This window comes from Haematobia irritans, chromosome 3 (genome assembly GCF_050003625.1).
Source record: "Haematobia irritans isolate KBUSLIRL chromosome 3, ASM5000362v1, whole genome shotgun sequence".
NCBI lineage: Eukaryota > Metazoa > Arthropoda > Insecta > Diptera > Muscidae > Haematobia > Haematobia irritans.
Window position 1 is genome coordinate 214,009,167 of NC_134399.1, and position 20,928 is coordinate 214,030,094.

General features: G+C 34.7%; 1 protein-coding gene across 1 annotated transcript; it reads right to left on the reverse strand.

Annotated features, from left to right (window-relative positions):
• Positions 1-1,020: 1,020 nt before the first annotated feature.
• Positions 1,021-20,606, reverse strand: LOC142229686 (putative inorganic phosphate cotransporter). The gene is made up of 4 exons (XM_075300266.1): positions 20,368-20,606; positions 20,090-20,226; positions 11,845-12,912; positions 1,021-1,948 (listed from the first exon to the last, which is right to left on the reverse strand). Exons 1-4 carry the CDS (start codon positions 20,387-20,389, stop codon positions 1,745-1,747), a joined length of 1,431 nt encoding a protein of 476 aa, XP_075156381.1. The 5' UTR covers positions 20,390-20,606; the 3' UTR covers positions 1,021-1,744.
• Positions 20,607-20,928: the final 322 nt, after the last annotated feature.

Below are 20,928 nucleotides of genomic sequence, written 5' to 3' on the forward strand. Positions count from 1 at the left end.
CAAAATTTTACTTCTATAGAAAATTTTGTCAAAATTTTATTTCTATAAAAAATTTTGTCAAAATTTTATTTCTATAAAAAATTTTGTCAAAATTTTATTTCTAAAGAAAATTGGGTCAAATTGAATTATATATGTATTTAATCGGCCTGTTTTTATTTACTATATATCCCGTATAGACTAACTTACAATTTAGAAGACGGTGTTAAGAAGTTTTAAGATACCTTGCCATTGGCAAGTGTTACCGCAACCCAAGTAATTCGATTGTGGATGACAGTCTGTAGTAGATGTTTCTACGCAATCCATGGTGGTGGGTACATAAGATTCGGCATGGCCGAACTTACGGCCGTATATACTTGTTAGCTTTTTTCTTTATGCGCTATCAAAGTCCTCTAAATACATGTTAACGACTACTTAACTTTCCAAATTGGGGTTCGACTACAAGTAGAAATTATGCTTTCACAGAAAAAAATTTCACGAAAATGTTTTCGATTAAAGTCTTTATTGAGTTTTAAAAAATATTCAATTAAAAATTTAATTGATTCAACAAAATTTTTAATTGAAACAAAAATCATAATCACAGAAATTAATAATATCAATTAATTTTTTAATTGTCTTTCAATTCATTTTTTAATTGATACTATCATTTCTGTGATTGTGTTCTTTCAAGGTAAAAAGTCTTTAAAATAATGTGTTGAAAAAATCTCTTATTTGATGCAAACAGTCAACAAATTTAAATTTATTAAAGCCAAGTTGACCTTTGTGAAACAAAATTTTCTTTCATTTAAGGTTACCAATTTTTATTTTAAGACAAGAATTTTTGAAATTTGCATCCCTTCCTAAAACATGACATTATGTTATTTTAAACAACCAGCATCTTTGACAAGGAATCAATGCTAAAATCCTTATTGGATGGTCAAAATCTTTCAATTCAAACAAAACTTTTTTTTGACCGTAAATATAAATAAATATAAATATGCTGCATTGCCCGAATTATTTACCTACAATATTAAAACTCCAATGTAAATATTATAATGTTTTATTAAAAATAAATATACACCGGTGGGTGGTCGGATAACAACTTAACGCTTGCCATAAGAACAATTTGTCATACACTAATAGAAAAAGTTTCGTTATATTAACGAAATGTGTCGTTAAAAGTCAGCCAATGAAACAAATTCGTTAATACAATGAATTTTTTCGTTAATATAACGAATTTTCTGCCAATCAACGTAACGTTTCGTACTAATAACGAATATTTTCATTGTATTAATGAAAATGTTTCGTTATATCAATGAAAATTTTTCGTTGGCTGACGTTTAATGAAATTTTCTTTGTGTCTATGTAGAAGGATTCTGTCGAAATTTCAAATAGATCGAAGACATTTTTTTTTTGTTTTAATCACTTGTGTCCAGTTGTGTGTCTAAGCTAAATTTTTATCCGACCACCCACGTATGTAAATTCATACTTTTCATATTAAAAAACTTATTACATACATTGTTTATTATAAGCATACGATATAAACTATATTCTAAACAAATAAATACAATAAAAATGTACAGGGTAGCTGATACGAAGTTTTGAAAATTATAAATAGTCTTAATAATATGTTGGTAAATTATATTATAATAATACCAAAGTAGTTATACATTTTATATTTAGAAAATTGGTACTTTTGTAAAATATAATTAATACCCACCTTAATGTCTTAAATATTTTAAATTCGATTACACAATATATTACAAATTCAAACTTTTGGTTTCTTAAAAGCTATATCTGGTAACTCTGGTAGATCTCCTTTTCTCACAGATTTCCTAGATTTCTTTGATAAATAATCTTCATCATTCCATGGTTGAGTATCGGTGCTTCCCCAAATAATGTAGATCAAATTGCCAAAGAAGAAAACTATTGATGCAATGGCGAATACAATTTGCCATTGTATACGGGATGACTAGAAAATAAGAAGAAATATTTAATTTTTCTTTAAATTGACAATCACAGAACAAAACTTATATATTATAAATAAAAACCGGGAGTTGACCATGTGGAAATAAAAAATTATATTCATAATTTTTATATAAAGTGACCCACAGAAGTATTCGTTTTTTTGCTTTCTTGCAATAAAATGATTTTTTTTTGTAAACAGTTTAATATTTATACCCTTTACCACTAATGTGGTACAGGGTATAATAAGTTTGGGTATTTGTATGTAACACCAAGAAGGAAAAGTTTGAGACCCATCGTTTAGTATACCGATCGTCTTAGAATTAAATTCTGAGTCGATTTAGCGATGTCCGTCTGTCTGTTCATGTATTTTTGTGCGCAAAGTACAGGTCGCAGTTTGAGTCCGATCGTTCTCAAATTTGGCATAGGGTCGTTTCTTGAGACAAAGACAATCGTTATTGATTTTAGAAAAAATCGGTTCAGATTTAGATACAGCTGCCATATACATATATTTATCCCCGATCTGGTCATAATTGGCGTCTTTATCAACCGATGTTCTTGAAATTCAGTACATTCGAATATTTTATGAGTCTCGAAAAACTTGCAAAATATCAACCAAATCGGTTCAGATTTAGATATAGCTCCCATATATATCTTTCATCCGATTTAGACTCATATGACCACAAAGGTCAAAGTTTACAACCGATTTTCGTGAAATTTTGCATAGAGTGTAGAATTGACATTCTACAAATGCTTGGTAAATTTGATTGAAATCGGTTCAGATTTAGATATAGCTCCCATCATAAGCGTAGGAAGGCCTCTGGGGAGGGGGCTTAGACCCCCTCCCCCACAGAATTTGAAAACCTATTTACGATTTTACATTTTTATAAAAATTAAACAAGTATATACTCGTACAACGTACAAAGTTCCACTAAAGACTTTCATGCACAATCGAATTACTTGGGTTGTGGTAGAAGTCTGATATTTATGAAATAAAGCTGTGGTTGAACTTATGATTTAGTTGAATAAAAAATAGTAATTGATATTAAAACTATTCTTTCATAAATTAATATCTTAATAATGCTGCAAAAAAGCGTCGCCAAAAAAGAAATGAAAATGTTCTTTTTGGGTCTGGAAGTGGTACAAAATTGGCGGAGAAGCGATGAATGTAATATGAACTTGTCATAGAACGAATGCCCACTGTTTCAACAACCGTTGCAATGAATTTGCATCACTTCTTAAGGTGTGATCCGAATTCAGTGTTTTGAATGTGAACTAAAAATTTTGTGATATTTTCCCAAATAAATAATTTTTGTACTTTTTTATGATTTTCAATGCATTCTAACGCTTGTTTGAAAAGTTTTTTCAAATATTATCGATTTTTCTATAATGGATTTAGCATTCTTGTGGCAAAATTTGAATAATTTGTACCATTTTATTATACCCTCCATCATAGGATGGGGGTATATTAACTTTGTCATTCCGTTTGTAACACATCGAAATATTGCTCTAAGACCCCATAAAGTATATATATTCTGGGTCGTGGTGAAATTCTGAGTCGATCTAAGCATGTCCGTCCGTCCGTCCGTCCGTCTGTTGAAATCACGCTAACTTCCGAACGAAACAAGCTATCGACTTGAAACTTGGCACAAGTAGTTGTTATCGATGTAGGTCGGATGGTATTGAAAATGGGTCATATCGGTCCACTTTTACGTATAGCCCCCATATAAAGGGACCCTCAGATTTGGCTTGTGGAGCCTCTAACAGAAGCATATTTCATCCGATCCGGCTGAAATTTGGTACATGGTGGTGGCATATGGTCTCTAACAACCATGCAAAAATTGGTCCATATCGGTCCATAATTATATATAGCCCCCATATAAACCGATCCCCAGATTTGGCTTGTGGAGCCTCTAAGAGAAGCATATTTGATCCGATCCGGCTGTAATTTGGTACATGGTGTTAGTATATTGTCTCTAACAATCATGCAAAAATTGGTCGACATCGGTCCATAATTATATATAGCCCCCATATAAACCGATCGCCAGATTTGGCTTGCGGAGCCTCAAAGAGAAGCAAATTTCATGCGATCCGGCTGAAATTTGGTACATGATGTTGGTATATGGTCTCTAACAACCATGCAAAAATCGGTCCACATCGGTCCATAATTATATATAGCCCCCATATAAACCGATCCCCAGATTTGGTTTGTGGAGCCTCTAAGAGAAGCATATTTCATCCGATCGGGCTGAAATTTGGTACAGGATGTTGGTATATGGTCTCTAGCAACCATGCAAAAATTGGTCCATATCGGTCCATAATTATATATAGCCCCCATATAAACCGATCGCCAGATTTGGCTTGCGGAGCCTCAAAGAGAAGCAAATTTCATGCGATCCGGCAGAAATTTGGTACATGATGTTGGTATATGGTCTCTAACAACCATGCAAAAATTGGTCCACATCGGTCCATAATTATATATAGCCCCCATATAAACCGATCCCCAGATTTGGTTTGTGGAGCCTCTAAGAGAAGCATATTTCATCCGATCGGGCTGAAATTTGGTACAGGATGTTGGTATATGGTCTCTAGCAACCATGCAAAAATTGGTCCATATCGGTCCATAATTATATATAGCCCCCATATAAACCGATCCCCAGATTTGGCTTGTGAAGCCTCTAAGAGAAGCATATTTCATCCGATCCGGCTGAAATTTGGTACATGGTGTTGGTATATGGTCTCTAACAATCATGCAAAAATTGGTCCACATCGGTCCATAATTATATATAGCCCCCATACAAACCGATCTCCAGATTTGGCTTGCGAAGCCTCAAAGAGAAGCAAATTGCATCCGATCCGGCTGACATTTGGTACATGGTATTGGTATATGGTCTCTAGCAACCGTGCAGAAATTGGTCCACATCGGTCCATAATTATATATAGCGCACATATAAAGCGATCCCCAGATTTGGATTGCGGAGCCTCTAAGAGAAGCAAATTTCATCCGATCCGGCTGAAATTTGGTACATGGTATTGGTATATGGTCTCTAGCAACCGTGCAAAAATTGGTCCATATCGGTCCATAATTATATATATCCCCCATATAAAACGTTCTCCAGATTTGACCTCCGGAGCCTTTTGGAGGAGGAAAATTCATCCGATCCGGTTCAAATTAGGAACGTGGTGTTAGTATATGGTCGCTAACAACCATACCAAAATTGGTCCAGTCACACAAAAATTGGTCCATATCGGTTCATAATCGTGGTTGCCACTAGAGCCAAAAATAATCTACCAAAATTTTATTTCTATAGAAAATTTTGTCAAAATTTTATTTCTAGAAAAAATTTTGTTAAAATTTTGTACGGTTCATAATAAAATTTTCATCATTGTCAAAATTTTGTTCAAATTTTATTCGGTTCATAATCATGGTTGCCACTCGAGCCAAAAATAATCTACCAAGATTTTATTTCTATAGAAAATTTTGTCAAAAGTTTATTTCTATAGAAAATTTTGTTAAAATTTTTTTTCTGTAAACATTTTTGTCAAAATTTTCTTTCTATAGAAAATTTTGTGAAATTTTTATTTCTATAGAAAATTTTGTTAAAATTTTATTTCTGTAGAAATTTTTGTCAAAATTTTATGTCTACTTTGTCAAACTGAATTATATACGTATTGGATCGATCTTTTTTGATTTAATATATACCACGTATGGACTTACATACAATTTAGAAGATGGTGTTAGGAGGTTTTAAGATACCTTGCCATCGGCAAGCGTTACCGCAACTTAAGTAATTCGATTGTGGGTGGCAGTGTTTAAAAGAAGTTTCGACGCAATCCGTGATGGAGGGTACATAAGCTTCGGCCTGGCCGAACTTACGGCCGTATATACTTGTTTATTCTTACACTTTTTTTAAACTATTTAAAAAAAGAAAACTAAAAATTGCGCATTAAAATATAAAAAAATGTAGTAAAAAAACTTCCTGTGTAGTTAAAATAGTTAACTTCTTTGTGAAGACATTTTTGGAAGAGCTTTTAAAGTTGTGCCTTTAGAACAACTCCCAATTTTTTGCTGGGAAAAATGTGGAACTACCCTACAGGAAATGGATCAACCACAGAACTGATACAGGACTAGTCCCTGGTGTGTATGGACCAGTCCCAGTTCTGATCAAAACGTATGGAAGGGACCGTCCACTTTTACATGGGTTTGTTAGTCGGAGTAAACTTACATTTTAGGACGCGTCTTGGACTCATCCCAAAGGACACGTCTTGGGACAATTTAGCAGGAGCAACCCATAAACAGGTCCTCAGGAACCAGTCTCGGACAAACTCTTAGAAATCTCTTTCAAATTGGGCTCCTAATCGAACCCGAAATGAAAAAAAAACTTTTGAAATATGTCGAACAAAAGGTTATTCTGATAATTTTATTTCACCAAATGTGAAAATTGCAACTAACTGGAGCACAGGTACCAATTCTGTGATAGGTCCGTCAGTGGCAATTTGCCCGTAGGGTACTTTTAGTTGCTTTATTATAAATTGATTGTCGAGTTATTTTGATGTCTATTTATACCCTGCTCCACACTGTGGAACAGGGTATTATAAGTTAGTGCATATGTTTGCAACACCCAGAAGGAGACGAGATAGACACATGGTGTCTTTGGCAAAAATGCTCAGGGTGGGCTCTTGAGTCGATATAGCGATGTCCGTCTGTCCGTCTGCCCGTGAACACATTTTTGTAATCAAAGTCTAGGTCGCAGTTTTAGTCCAATCGACTTCCAATTTGGCACAAGTATGTGTTTTGGCTCAGAATAGATCCCTATTGATTTTGATCGGTTCAGATTTAGATATAGGTCCCATATATATATTTCGCCCGATATGGACTTATATGGCCCCAGAAGCCAGAGTTTTAACCTAATTTGCTTAAGAACAAGAAGAAGACGAACAATTAGTACTGTAGTCAAGTGTGCCAAATTTTATTGAAATCGCTTCAGATTTAGATATAGCTCCCATATATATCTTTCGCCCGATATGGACTAATACGGTCCCAGAAGCCAGAGTTTTACCCCAATTTGGTTGAAATTTTGCACAGGGAGTAGAATTAGCATTGTAGCTATGCGTGCCAAATTTGGTTGAAATCGGTTCAGATTTAGATATAGCTCCCATATATAGCTTTCGGCCGATTTACACTCATTTGACCATAGAGACCAATTTTTTGCTCCGATTTAGTTGAAATTTTGCACAGGGAGTAGAATTAGCATTGTAGCTATGCGTGCCAAATTTGGTTGAAATCGGTTCAGATTTAGATATAGCTCCCATATATAGCTTTCGGCCGATTTACACTCATTTGACAATAGAGACCAATTTTTTGCTCCGATTTAGTTGAAATTTTGCACAGGGAGTAGAATTAGCATTGCAGCTATGCGTGCCAAATTTGGTTGAAATCGGTTCAGATTTAGATATATCTCCCATATATAGCTTTCGTCCGATTTACTCTCATATGACCACAGAGGCCAATTTTTAACTCCGATTTAGTTGAAATTTTGTACAGGGAGTAGAATAAGCATTGTTGCTATGCGTGCCAAATTTGGTTGAAATCGGTTCAGATTTAGATATAGCTCCCATATATATGTTTTTCTGATTCTGATTTTGACAAAAATGGTCAAAATACCAACATTTTCCTTGTAAAATCGCCACTGCTTAGTCGAAAGGTTGTAAAAATGACTCTAATTTTCCTAAACTTCTAATACATGTATATCGAGCGATAAATCATAAATAAACTTTTTCGAAGTTTCCGTAAAATTGCTTCAGATTTAAACGTTTCCCATATTTTTTTACTAAAATTGTGTTCCACCCTAGTGCATTAGCCGACTTAAACTTTGAGTCTATAGATTTTGTAGAAGTCTATCAAATTCTGTCCAGATCGAGTGATATTTAAATGTATATATTTGGGCCAAACCTTTATATATAGCCCCCAACACATTTGACGGATGTGATATGGTATCGAAAATTTAGATCTACAAAGTGGTGCAGGGTATAATATAGTCGGCCCCGCCTGACTTTAGATTTTCCTTACTTGTTTTTTATTCAATTTTATGAAATAAAACATTAGTTGAACCTATAAGTTCAGTCTATAAAGTTTTAGTTAGGGGTGCTATAGCCCCCCCTAGGAAAATTGTCTAGCTACGCTAATGGCTCCCATACATATCTTTCGCCCGATTTGCACTTATATGTCCTCAAGAGCCAGTGTTTTGCCGTGATTTGCTTAAAATTTTGCTCGATTTCCCGATTTTAATTCTTGGACGTCTAGAAAGTGTATCTTCTATCCGATTTGCCTGAAATAAAAAATCTAGAGGTATTTTAAGACAACAAATTGGTGTGTCGAAAATGGGGGGTATCGGTCCATGTTTTGGTATAGCTCCCATATAGACCGATCTCCCGATTTTATTTCTTGGGCTTCTAGAATCCGTAGTTCTTATCCAATTTGCCTAAAATTGGAAACCTAGAGGTATTCTAGGACCATAAAGAGGTGTGCCGAAAATGGTGTGTATCGGTCCATGTTTTGATATAGGCCTCATATAGACCGATCTTCTGATTTTATTTCTGGGACTTCTAGAATCCGTAGTTTTAATCCAATTTACCTGAAATTTGAAATGTAGAGGTATTCTAGGAAAATAAAGAGATGTGCCGAAGATGATGACTATCGGACCATGTTTCGATATAACCCCCATATAGACCGATCTCCCGATTTTATTTCTTGAGCTTCTAGAAGCCGTAGTTGGTATCCAATTTGATTGAAATTGGAATTCTAGAGGTATTCTAAGACCATAAAGAGGTGTGCCGAAAATGGTGTATATCGGTCCATGTTTTGATATAGTCCCCATATAGACCGATCTCCCGATTTTACTTTTTGGACTTCTAGAATCCGTAGTTTTTGTCTAATTTGCCTGAAATTGGAAATGTAGAGGTATTCTAGGAAAATAAAGGGATGTGTCGAAGATGGTGACTATCGGACCATGTTTCGATATAACCCCCATATAGACCGATCTCCCGATTTTACTTCTTGGTCTTCTAGAATCTGTAATTTTTACCCAATTTGCCTGCAATTGGAAATATAGAGGTATTATAGGAAAGTAAATAGATGTGCCGAAGATGGTGATTATCGGACTATGTTTCGATATAGCCCCCATATAGACCGATCTCCCGATTTTACTTCTTGAGCTTCTAGAATCCGTAGTTTTTACCCAATTTGCCTGAAATTGGAAATCTAGAGGTATTCTAGGACCATAAAGAGTGTGTGTGTATCGGTACAGTTTTTGATAAAGCCCCCTTATAAACCGGTCCTCCGATTTACTATAGCCCCCATTACACCGAATTCCCGATTTAACTTCTAGGGTTTCTAGAAAATGTAGTTTTTATCCGATTTATCACAAATTGAAAATATACTGGCATTTTAGACCCATAACAAAGTGTCTATGATTTAGTTTTATCGGTCCATTTGGTATGGCCTCCATATAGACCGATTTCACTTATTGAGGGTATAGAAGGCGCACTGATCATGAAAATTGCTTGAAACTGAATGCAAAATTTCCAGATTTTACTTCTCGTAGTCATTTAAATAATGGGATGAAAATTCAAAGATTGTAGATTTCAAATCAAGCGTTTATCATTTTATTGCACAATTACAGGAGATGTTTACGATTCCTCTAAAACTCAAACAAAAAATGGTTCTTATAAATTCAGAATCTTATCTAGTCTTCATAGGTAAAATTTTTACATTTATCTGTGAGAAGCGTACTCGTTGATCTGCTTGGGAAAATATTTGTCATCAAACCCCACTGAAATTTTCAAAGGAAACTATTATATTTGATTCATGGCGGTAGGTATTCAAGATTCGGCCCGGCCGAACTTACTACTGTATATACTTGTTTAATTTAATATATACCACGTATGGACTTACTTACAATTTAGAAGACGGTGTTAGAAGTATTTAAAATACCTTGCCATCGGCAAGCGTTACCGCAACCCAAGTAATTCGATTGTGGATGACAGTGTTTAGAAGAAGTTTCTACGCACACCATGGTGGAGGGTTGATAAGCTTCGGCCTAGCCGAACTTACGGCCGTATATACTTGTTTGTTTTGTCTAATAAATATGTACCACATATGGACCAACTTACAATTTAGAAGGCGATGTTAAGATGTTTTAAGAGACCTTGCCATCGGCAAGTATTACCACAATCCTAGTAATTCGATTATGGATGATAATCTTTATACGCAATCCATGATGGAGGGTACATAAGATTCGGCCTGGCCGAACTTACGACCGTTATACTTGTTTCCATTAGTGTAGTACACGTTATATCCGAAAACGTGCATATGACCAAAACATCGGCCAGGCCGAATCTTATATACCCTCTCTTATGGATTGCGGATAAAATCTGCTCTTCCAACATGCTTCGGACGACAAATTGGTGATAGATTTATATGGGAGAAAGTTGGTGGAGAAAAATAAATAAATCTTACTAATTGCATTTTCCCTCACATCTTTCTCACATCAACGAGTTTTTTTAGTTCTTAACACCTTTTCCTGTAATACCAACAATGTAGAAAAAATTATACGAATTTATAAATTTTTAAAATTTTTTTACCTTTCGCCTGGACGGAGACCATGCACTTTGTAAGCCAACACACTAACCACTGAGCTATGTACCTGTTATGGTCATCAATAGATAATTATGCATATAATTTATATTTATATAGCATAGCTTGCGGCGCCCACGAACCGAATAAACAAAGTTTATTTAACAGAAACAAACATTTAGTTTGGCACCGTGGAGCAGTGGTTGCTACGTCCGACTCTCATGCCAAGGGTCGTGGGTTCGATCCCTGCTTCGACCAAAGTTTTTTTTTGTTTTTTTTTTTACATACATTCCACACATGTTCGGAAGATTCCGAAAAAAATGTTCAACATTACATTGTACTATATTAAATTTTGAACTGTAAAATGTGTCTTATAAAAGACCTAAAGTCAGAAAAGAACAGTGTTTGATATAAACGAAATGGACTCTATTGTTGTTTCAAAAATAACTTTTTTATTGAAAAAATAAAAATTTTGTAACAAACGAATTTTTTTGGTGATAAAAGTTTAAAATTTTCGAAGCAATTCAAAAAACTCTAACAAAAGAAAAACGTTTTCGGTACACGTTTTCCAAACGTTTTTTTTTTTCTTTGCGTGTGGGAGCAATTTTCCATGGTTGCTAGAGGACATCCACTAACGTCACTTCGGATCACGGATCGGATGAATTTTTCTGCACCAACTTTCACCGGAAGACAATTTTGGGAACGGTTTATATAAGGGTTCTATATAACTGTGGATATGGGCCAATTTTTGAACTTTTTAAAATACGAATGCGAAGAAGATGGATTTCTAAGATATAAAGTTTCCTTATTCAATGAAGTAGTTTTGTCTTTATAGTTAAATGATTTCACAAAAAAAATCAAGCTCGAAATCAATACCTAAATCATTGTAAAGAAAAAATCTTGTCAACCAGTTCGGATGTTATTTGTTGCTTGAAGAGGATATGGAAATCAAATCTAGGGATCTTTTTATAGAACTATATTTTTACTACAAATATAAGAATTTTTAAAAGTATTTGTCTGTTATCCTCAGGGCATACCGATTTCCTCCGAAACTTCATTGCCTATTTCTCAAAAAGTATTTTGTTTAAGTGCATATACTTAAATTCCAAATTTATGGCAAACAATTGTTCGAATCGTTTTTGTTTGCTTTTCAAGAAACTCGTTTAGCATCAAAAGAAAACTTGGTTTGTCTACAATTTCGTACCATACAGAAAAGAAAACTCTGCATGTATATACGATTTTGTAATAATAGGTTTCGTAGAACTTACCTTATCCGTAACAACAAATCCCACAACCAAGGGACCAATCAGAGACATAATACTAGCTGGCGTATTAGTCAAAGACATCAAAATTCCCGCATGATTGGGCGACAAATCAATGTTGTTCAATGATATTCCAATAGTTTTGCCACTATTCACAGCCACCGTCAACGTAATAAGCACCAAGGCCCACATTTTTTGTTCTTCATGTATAAAACCAAGAGCTATCAAAAGAACGGCTGGAACCCACATGGCCAAACTGCTAAAGGTTCTACGCAGTGCCGTAAGACTTAGTTTATTTCGTAAGGCATCGCCCAAAAACATATAAACATAGGATGTAAACCAACTGGCCAAAAAGGGTATCGATGAATATATGGCATTCGATCCGATTTCCATATTGAGTACCCCATGCAGATAGGAGGGTATTTGAGCTTGCATTGTGGATATTCCATAGAGTTGACAACAGCGACATATGACCAAGGCATAAAAGGGTACTGAAGTTAGAATTGCTTTCCAGGGTGTTGGAATTCTCTTATCATGAAAATCGCTGGAACGAGTCATTGATGATTCAATGTAGATCTTTTCGGCTTTTGTTATAAATCTGGTGTTGCAAGCATTATCCGCTCCCAATATAAGCCATAATATGGTCCATAGCAAACATATGCCAGACGCAGCATAGAATATACCAGGCCAACCCCACGAACCTTTAGCTATTAGGCCACTACTGCCAAGAGCCAGCACCGTACCACATTCAATGCCGGTAAAACTGAAGGCTCCCAAACGATTTCGTTCTTCCACTGGTGACCAATTGGCCAAATGTTGCACAATACCTGGGAAGATTATACCTTGAACTAGACCCTGAACCATACGAAGTAGACACAGTGCTTGCCAGTTTTGCCATTGCACACAATAGGGTGCTGCTGCACATAGTAGAGCCGTAATGAAGGTGGACCAACCCAAGGCACTTTTAACTCCGAAACGTTTACATATTGAACCTCCGGGAAATTGTGTTATAAAATAACCCCAATAGAAACTGGATAGGATGTAGGCGATTTCTTTTCCACTCCACTCGAATTCCTGCAAAAAGAGAGACACATATTTTTGGTTAAATAAATAAGGAATAAATATATAAGGCTAAGATAAATTATCCCTACTGAGAACCCGAATTTCATGAAATATTCGGTCGCAGCGAACCCTACACATAAGCAAATTTTTCTGATTCAATCACAAAATTAATTAATCCAATTATTTTTTTAATTGAAATGTCTTTAATCACAGAAACGATAGTATCAATTAAAAAATTATTTGATTCAATTAATTTTTGTGATTGATTTTTGTTTCAAATAAAAAAGTTATTGAATCAATTAAATTTTAATTGAATATTTTTTAAAACTCAATTAAGACTTTATTTGGTAAATTGCTAGCCAAATTTTTTTCTGTGTATAGGGTTCGATGAATACACAATTCTGGACTTTCATTGGAGAAGCATTCACCAACGTGGAGATGAGTTCAAGCAAACAAAAAAGATGCATGCCCGCCTTTCATACAAAGGCTCATGCGTTCGTCTAGGTTATAGTGACAGCCCGATTAAATTTCAGGCTCACTTAGACTATTCAGTCCATTGTGACTGAATAGTTCAAAACTTAAATTATTTCGAAACTTTTCATGGCCACAGAAAACCGAAATTGTAAAAGTCCGTTGACGAAAAAGTTAACATTACGATTCAATTCGTTACCGCCCGTTCATGATTTTGGAACGTAATTTTTTCTATTAGTACACATGACTAGGTAATGATCGAGGTAGAATGGTCTAAGGATAAGGATTCATCTAAGCCACAACTAGTTACCATATTTACTGCAAGGGATGTACGATTTTCAGAGTTTAGCCCACCTTAATTGTGGGTGGAATTGATAATATAACTCAGAAAATGGGGACTATAAATGAAAATGTTCTCCTTGGATACGGAACTGGTGCAATGAATTCTAGATAGCCTTTCCGTAGGAAATCATCTTTTTAGGCATACACAGCATTGATTTCAATTAACTGTTCAGATGAGATGCTATTTCGATTTTCAGTGTGTGAAAAATAACTGAATGTTTTTTGAACACCAATTTAAATTCAAATTAAAAATATGTGCAATTAGAAAGATAATTAATTCAATTAATTTCTATACCCACCACCATAGAATATTAATGGGAGTATAGTAAATTTGTTATTCCGTTTTAATACCTCGAAATATCGTTTTCCGACTATATAATGATCAGGGAGAAATTCTAAGACGATATAACCATGTCTGTTTGTCTGTTGGTCATAATCACGCTACAGACTTCAATAATGGCGCTATCGTCCTGAAATTTGGCACAGATTCACCTTTTGTCTGCACGGAGGCTAAGTTCGAAAATGGGGCTATATATAATTATGGACCGATGTGGACCAATTTTTGCATGGTTGTTAGAGACCATGTACTAACACCATGTACCAAATTTCAGCCGGATCGGATGAAATTTGCTTCTCTTAGAGGCTCCGCAAGCCAAATTTTGGGATCGGTTTATATGGGAACTATATATAATTATGGACCGATTTCGACCAATTTGCATGGGTGTTAGAGGCCATATACTAACACCACCTACCAAATTTCTACTGCATCGGATGAGTTCTTCCAAGAGGCTCCGGAGGTCAAATCTGGGGATCGGTTTATATGGGGGCTACATATAATTATGCACCGACATGGATCAATTCCTGCATGGTTGTTAGCGACTTTATACTAACACTACGTACCAAATTTCAACCGAATGAAATGAAAATTGCTCTTCCAAGCGGCTCCGGACGTCAAATCTGGGGACCGGTTTACATATCTGGGGGCTATATAATTATGGACCGATGTGGACCAATTTTTGCATGGTTGTTAGAGACCATGTACTAACACCATGTTCCAAATTTCAGCCGGATCGGATGAAATTTGCTTCACTTAAAGGCTCCGCAAGTCAAATCTGGGGATCGGTTTATATGGGGGCTATATATAATTATGGACCGATTTCGACCATATATTAACACCACCTACCAAATTTCAAATGCATCAGAGGAGTTTTGCTCTTCCAAGAGGCTCCGGAGGACAAATCTGTGGATCGGTTTATATGGGGGCTACATATAATTACGGACCGATATGGATCAATTCCATGTACATGACCAAATTTCAGCCGGATCGGATGAAATTTGCTTCTCTTAGAGGATCCGCAAGCTAAATCTGGGGTCCGTTTATATGGGGGCTATACGTTAAATTGGAACGATATGATCCATTTGCAAAACCATCCGACCTACATCAATAAGAAGTACTTGTGCCAAGTTTCAAGTCGATAGCTTGTTTCGTTCTGAAGTTAGCGTGATTTCAACAGACGGACGGACGGACATGGTTAGATGGACTCAGAATTTCACCACCACGACCCAGAATGTATATACTTTATGGAGTCTTAGAGCAATATTTCGATGTGTTACAAACGGAATGACAAAGTTAATATACCGCCGCCCCCCATCCTATGGTGAAGGGTATAAAAAAGACGATTTGAAACCAATGTGGGACGGACGGACATGGCCGGCCCTGAGCAATATTGCAAAATATATCATGATATGCCCTAACTTATAATACCCTGTTCCACAGAGTGGTTCAACGTATACAAATATTCTGTTAGAACCTCATTGAAATATCGATGAATTGCTGGTTGTTGTCTTTTGTCTGCAGGCAGGCCAAGTTCGAAGATGTTTCGATTAGCCCCCCATAGCAATAGGGCATGGAAGCTACAATTTTCTTGACATTTCAAATCTAGAATAATTTTAAGTCAATTAAAAGCTGTGGTATATATCGGTCCATGTTTTGATATATCCCCATATAAGCTGAACTCCCTATTTGACTTCTTGAGAACATAGAAGCCGCAAATTTCATCAGATTTGATTAAAATTTTAAATCTAAAGGCATTTTAAGTCAGTTAAGATCTGTGTTATATTTGGTATATAGAGGTCCATGTTTTGAAAAAGCCTCCATATAAACCTATTCACCGATTTGACGCCGCAATTTCCATTCGATTTGCGTGAAATAAGATATCTAAAGATATTATAGGATCATAAAGAGATGTGCCAAATTTGGTGTATATCAGTTCATGTTTTTATATATTCCTCATATAGATCGATATTTTAATGTCATAAAGTCTGATTTCGAATTCGGTATATATTGGTTAGTGCTTCAATATAGATTTCCCGATTCGACTTTTTGTACGAATAGAAACAAAAATGTGTACCTCTTATCTAATCTAATCTAATATATAATAAGTTGGGGTTTCTTTCCTGACGCTTTAACTCCAGAACGCACTAACCAATTTCCAGGGTTTTGCATTCGTTGGAAAGGTCTCGGGCTCCGTAAGGTTTATAGTAAAGAAAATTCATGAAAAGTATCAACGGAAAAGCTGGAAAATATTTTTTTTTACATACGGCGCCCATTACATAAATTTATAATTTGAATTCATCGCAGTTGCTTTTGTTATAAAATAATTTTATTTTTTTCACATGAAAACTGTTCGGAGAACGTAGAGGCTAATCATGTGGTGAAAATAGGGTACCTCATTTTTTGATATCTGGTGGGGGAGGGGGACATCTCCCTTGCCCGACTTTTTCAAAATTGGGCCAAAGTTCTCCTATTTGCGTGAAATTTCCAAGGAAGGTTAGGGGTGATGTCTAGACAAAGATCCGCTACTTTATTTTTCGATATTTGGTCATGGAGGTGGACCACCCTTTTATACGATTTTTGTTTAAAGTACGGAAAAAACAAGAATTATCTGATTTACTTGAGATTTACAGAGAACACGTGAGGTTATGAATTTATTATGGGGTACGTGATTTTTTGATACTTGGGCGGGACGGAGACGTCCCCATTGCCCGACGTTTTGAAAATTGGAACAAAATTATGCGATTTGCTTCAAATTTTCAGGGAACAACTACTTTATTTTTCGATATTTGGTCGAGGAGGCTGGTCTCGCCTTTGTCCGACTTTTTTAAAGTACAATGAAAAAACTAAAATTTGATTTTTTAATATTTGGTCGGGGAAAAATAAAAGGGCACAGGGAGTCCTAATTTTTTCTCAAGTACATACCGTGAAACAATTAAACTTTTCCAATTTACTTGAAATTTACAGAGAATTTGGGTAGGTTATATTATTATAATGGATATCGGATTTTGTGATATTCGGAAGGGAAGAGGGGCCTACCCTTGCGGTGCTGTTTAAAAATTGCGCTTATAATTTGCTTGAGATTTTCTGGGACGTCTACACAATATACGCTATATCATTTTTCGATATTGGGACGGGGAGGGAGACCTCTTCCAAAATTTTAAAAAACACTAGAATTTTCAAGTTTACTTGAAATTGACAAAGGTCGTAAGGGAAGGTTATGAGATAAATATGGTGTACTTGATCTTTGGATATTTGGACGGGAACCTTCTCCTTGCCCCACACTATGCAACTTGAAGGAAAATTTACAGATTTTCGTGGAATTTGCAGAGAAAGTGACGTCCCTTTACACAAAATAGAGCAAAATCTAACCTTCTCCGATTTACTTGAAATTGATAGAAGATGATTAAATTTATACGGTGAACATGATTTCTCGATGTCTGGTTGGGGTGCAATGAATATAGGGTACGTGAATCTATCGACTTTTTAAAATCTCTGTAACAGCAAAAGTTTCATATTTTGTTAAGATCTTTATAATGGTTATCAGAAATTTGCATCATAGGGGTATACGAAGCGAAATAAAAAAATTAAAAATCAAATTTGACGTCGGAGTCAAAAACGACAAAATATATCCCCTGATCAACCACAAACAACGATATGCGTTTCTTTTCGATAGGACTTCAAATGACGACACAGCACAATAAATTGTATTTCGGAGGGTCGTAGGGTGCACGGTAAAAAAAGTTTTGGTGTTCTGAAATTGTCTTCGAATATGCTACAAAACTGGGGGGTGACCGCATCAACTTTTTTTCGAGACCCTATCTAGTAGACCTCCCCTTGACAATACACGCTTGAAATTCACAGGAAATGTAGAAGATTATCCAACGATTTGAATACAGAACAATTAGAAAACAATAAATTGATTGAAAGGGAGCACCCCCTACCCGACGTTTGTTAAGCCGGTCCATTTAATATCTGCATAACCTCCCTGTTTCTGTATATAAACGAAAAAGCAAGTAGTCCGATTTTTTGAAATGCTCGGGACACATGTGTGGAAGCCATGGAAAGATTAATCAGCACTTCACATGGACGAAAAAGACTGTTTTTCATATGTTTGGGTGTACAAATAATATGTTTGGAACTCAAATTTTTTAACACAATATATTTATGTGCAAGCATATAATGTTCATAAACTAGCATAATATGTTTGAGACATATATGTTAATATGTAAGAACATATTATGTTCGGGATATAAAATGTTTGTATATATATACTAATTTGGAAATAGCCTATAAATATATATTTGTTTAGAAAGACAGACCTAGAGAGTATGCTGCAAGTAAAATAATGGAAGTAAGCAATTGCCGCCTTAAAAATATACCCACACGGATGAAAAAGACTGTTTTTCATATGTTTGGCTATAAACATTATATGTTTGGAACACAAATTTTTAAACACAATATTTTTGAGTGCAAGCATATAATGTTCATAAACTAGCATAACATGTTTGGGACATATATGTTAATATGTTAGAACATATTATGTTTGGGACATAAAATGTTTGTAAATATAATATGCTTGGATGCAAACATATATTAATTTAGAAATAGCCTATAAACATATATGTGTTTAGTAGCTTGGAGCGCTATTTAACAGGGAGCGATATTGAATTAAGTTGGTGGTTGTTGCTTGTTATTACAAAATTAACATTTTATTTTTCCTTGGGCAATTGATCAGCTACTTCTTTGATCCTTACAAACTGTGTGGTGCGCTGTTCGAATCCCCGTCCGGCAAAAGGTAAAATTAAAATAAAAAAATCATACAATTGAATAATTTATTCTACAATGTTTGTATTACAGAAAAAGGTGCTAAGAACTGAAAAATCTCGTGGAAGTGAGAAAGATGTGGGGGAATATACAATTGGGCAGAAACAAAATTTTGAGCATTCAGGTCGAAAACCCATGTTGTTAGCACCTATATTACCTGTTTATTTTCATAATTCATTATGATTGTAAATATATAAATAAATAAATAAAATTTTGAGCACAATATTGTTTGGGAGAATTTTTTTAAGCATATAATATTTTTGCTTCCAAACATATTATATGTTCACATAATAACATATTGTTTTTTGGAAGACAACATTATTGAATTTGGATGCAAAAATACAAAATGTTTGGAACTTAGACTACCCAAACATATATTGTTTAGACCAATATGCTTTCAAACATATTATATATTGGAAGAGATCAAACATATAAATGTTTGGGCAATACCCAAAAATATATATGCTTGAAGCAAAATATGTTTGGGAGTATATGTTACAGAAGCGATTTTTTGTGAGCGTTCACACAAAGAAAATTTCATTACAATTTTTCTACTACCAGTGTATGCCCCGAAGGTGAAACATAATATGTTTGAACAATACAAACAATATTTTGTTTGCACCAATTCTGAAAATATATATGCTTGAAGCAAAATGTGTTTGGGGTATATGTTACAGAAGCGATTGTTTTTGAGGGTGCAGTTTGTGTGCCAGACTTCCCCTAACCCTACTCTACAAAAGAGTTCAAATCTTTTCGAATTTGTTTTCAGATCGAAGGATATGGTTAAAGAAAATATGCTTCGGGAGGCGCAGTGAAGCGGGTTGGGTTACGCTAGTTTTGGGTATATAAATGGCACTAAATCATTAATAGATTCATTTATATTTTGATATTGGGATTGATTAAAATTATCCATTTCGATAACCACTCGCTGTATAAATCTACAGAATATAGATCTGAAATCATATGAAAGATGATCTTTTCAAAAAATTATGGGAACCCCTTTGTTTTAAATTATTTTAAGGGAAAGTATTTTTTTAATACACTGGCAACACTCGAACCACAAATTTTACTTTTAATCACATATACGTATATTATTCGTGGCTTTTCAACTTTTTCGCGAGTCACAAAATATTTCTGACATTTTCACACTCGTTATACAACAGTAAAGATTGCATATCGTACAATATTGTAATTCATACAATAAAATGTACTCACCTCAAAGTCGGGATTTGTAGAATTAGCATTGGTCATAGCCACTACAGCAACTCCAATATTTAAACGGCTTATGTATATGACAACAATATTGAAAAACAATAGAAAAGTCTGGATATGGCGCATACCCACAAAGGGGCCTGGAATAATTTAAGTTTAATAAAAATCAAATAATTGATCATAAATTTTCAATTAATTCAATTTTGAAAAATTAATTAAAAACAAAAAAACTTTCCACAACAAAAATCTTATTCTGGATTATTCGTATGGCTGCATTATACCTTTACTTTCTCCCTCAGCCATTTGGAGATCACTTTAATTTCTACTGCTTGTCTACGAAAAAAACAAAATTAAACAAAAATACGTCTGTGATCCACGTTAACCGGCGTTTGTCTAATATTTTAAATAATTTCTCTACACTGTTGACCAATATCGACAAAATACAATTTGAGGCTAGGGAATAAGAACGAGTTTTGTTTGCTAATTTCATAGACAGCATAATTTAATTCAATATTTGGTAGGGTCTATTAATACACTTGGAAAAAATATGTGATATGATCATAGATAGGTTTAAAGTTTTAATTTAAATAAAAATTAAATAAATCAATTTTGGTACTTAAATCCATGGTTTACTTTTATATTTGGAATTTACTTGTTGACATAAATTTACAATTTTAAGTCAATTTTTCTGTGTGTATTTTTGCTTGTCTCTGTGAAAGTATATATTTTGCAAAAATTTGTAAATGTTGATGAACAAAATAGTATTAAATATTTTATTTTAAAGTATTGGCGTGTTGGCGGTGTTGGTTGACCTTTTCTTCTTTCACTGATTATGGATTCAT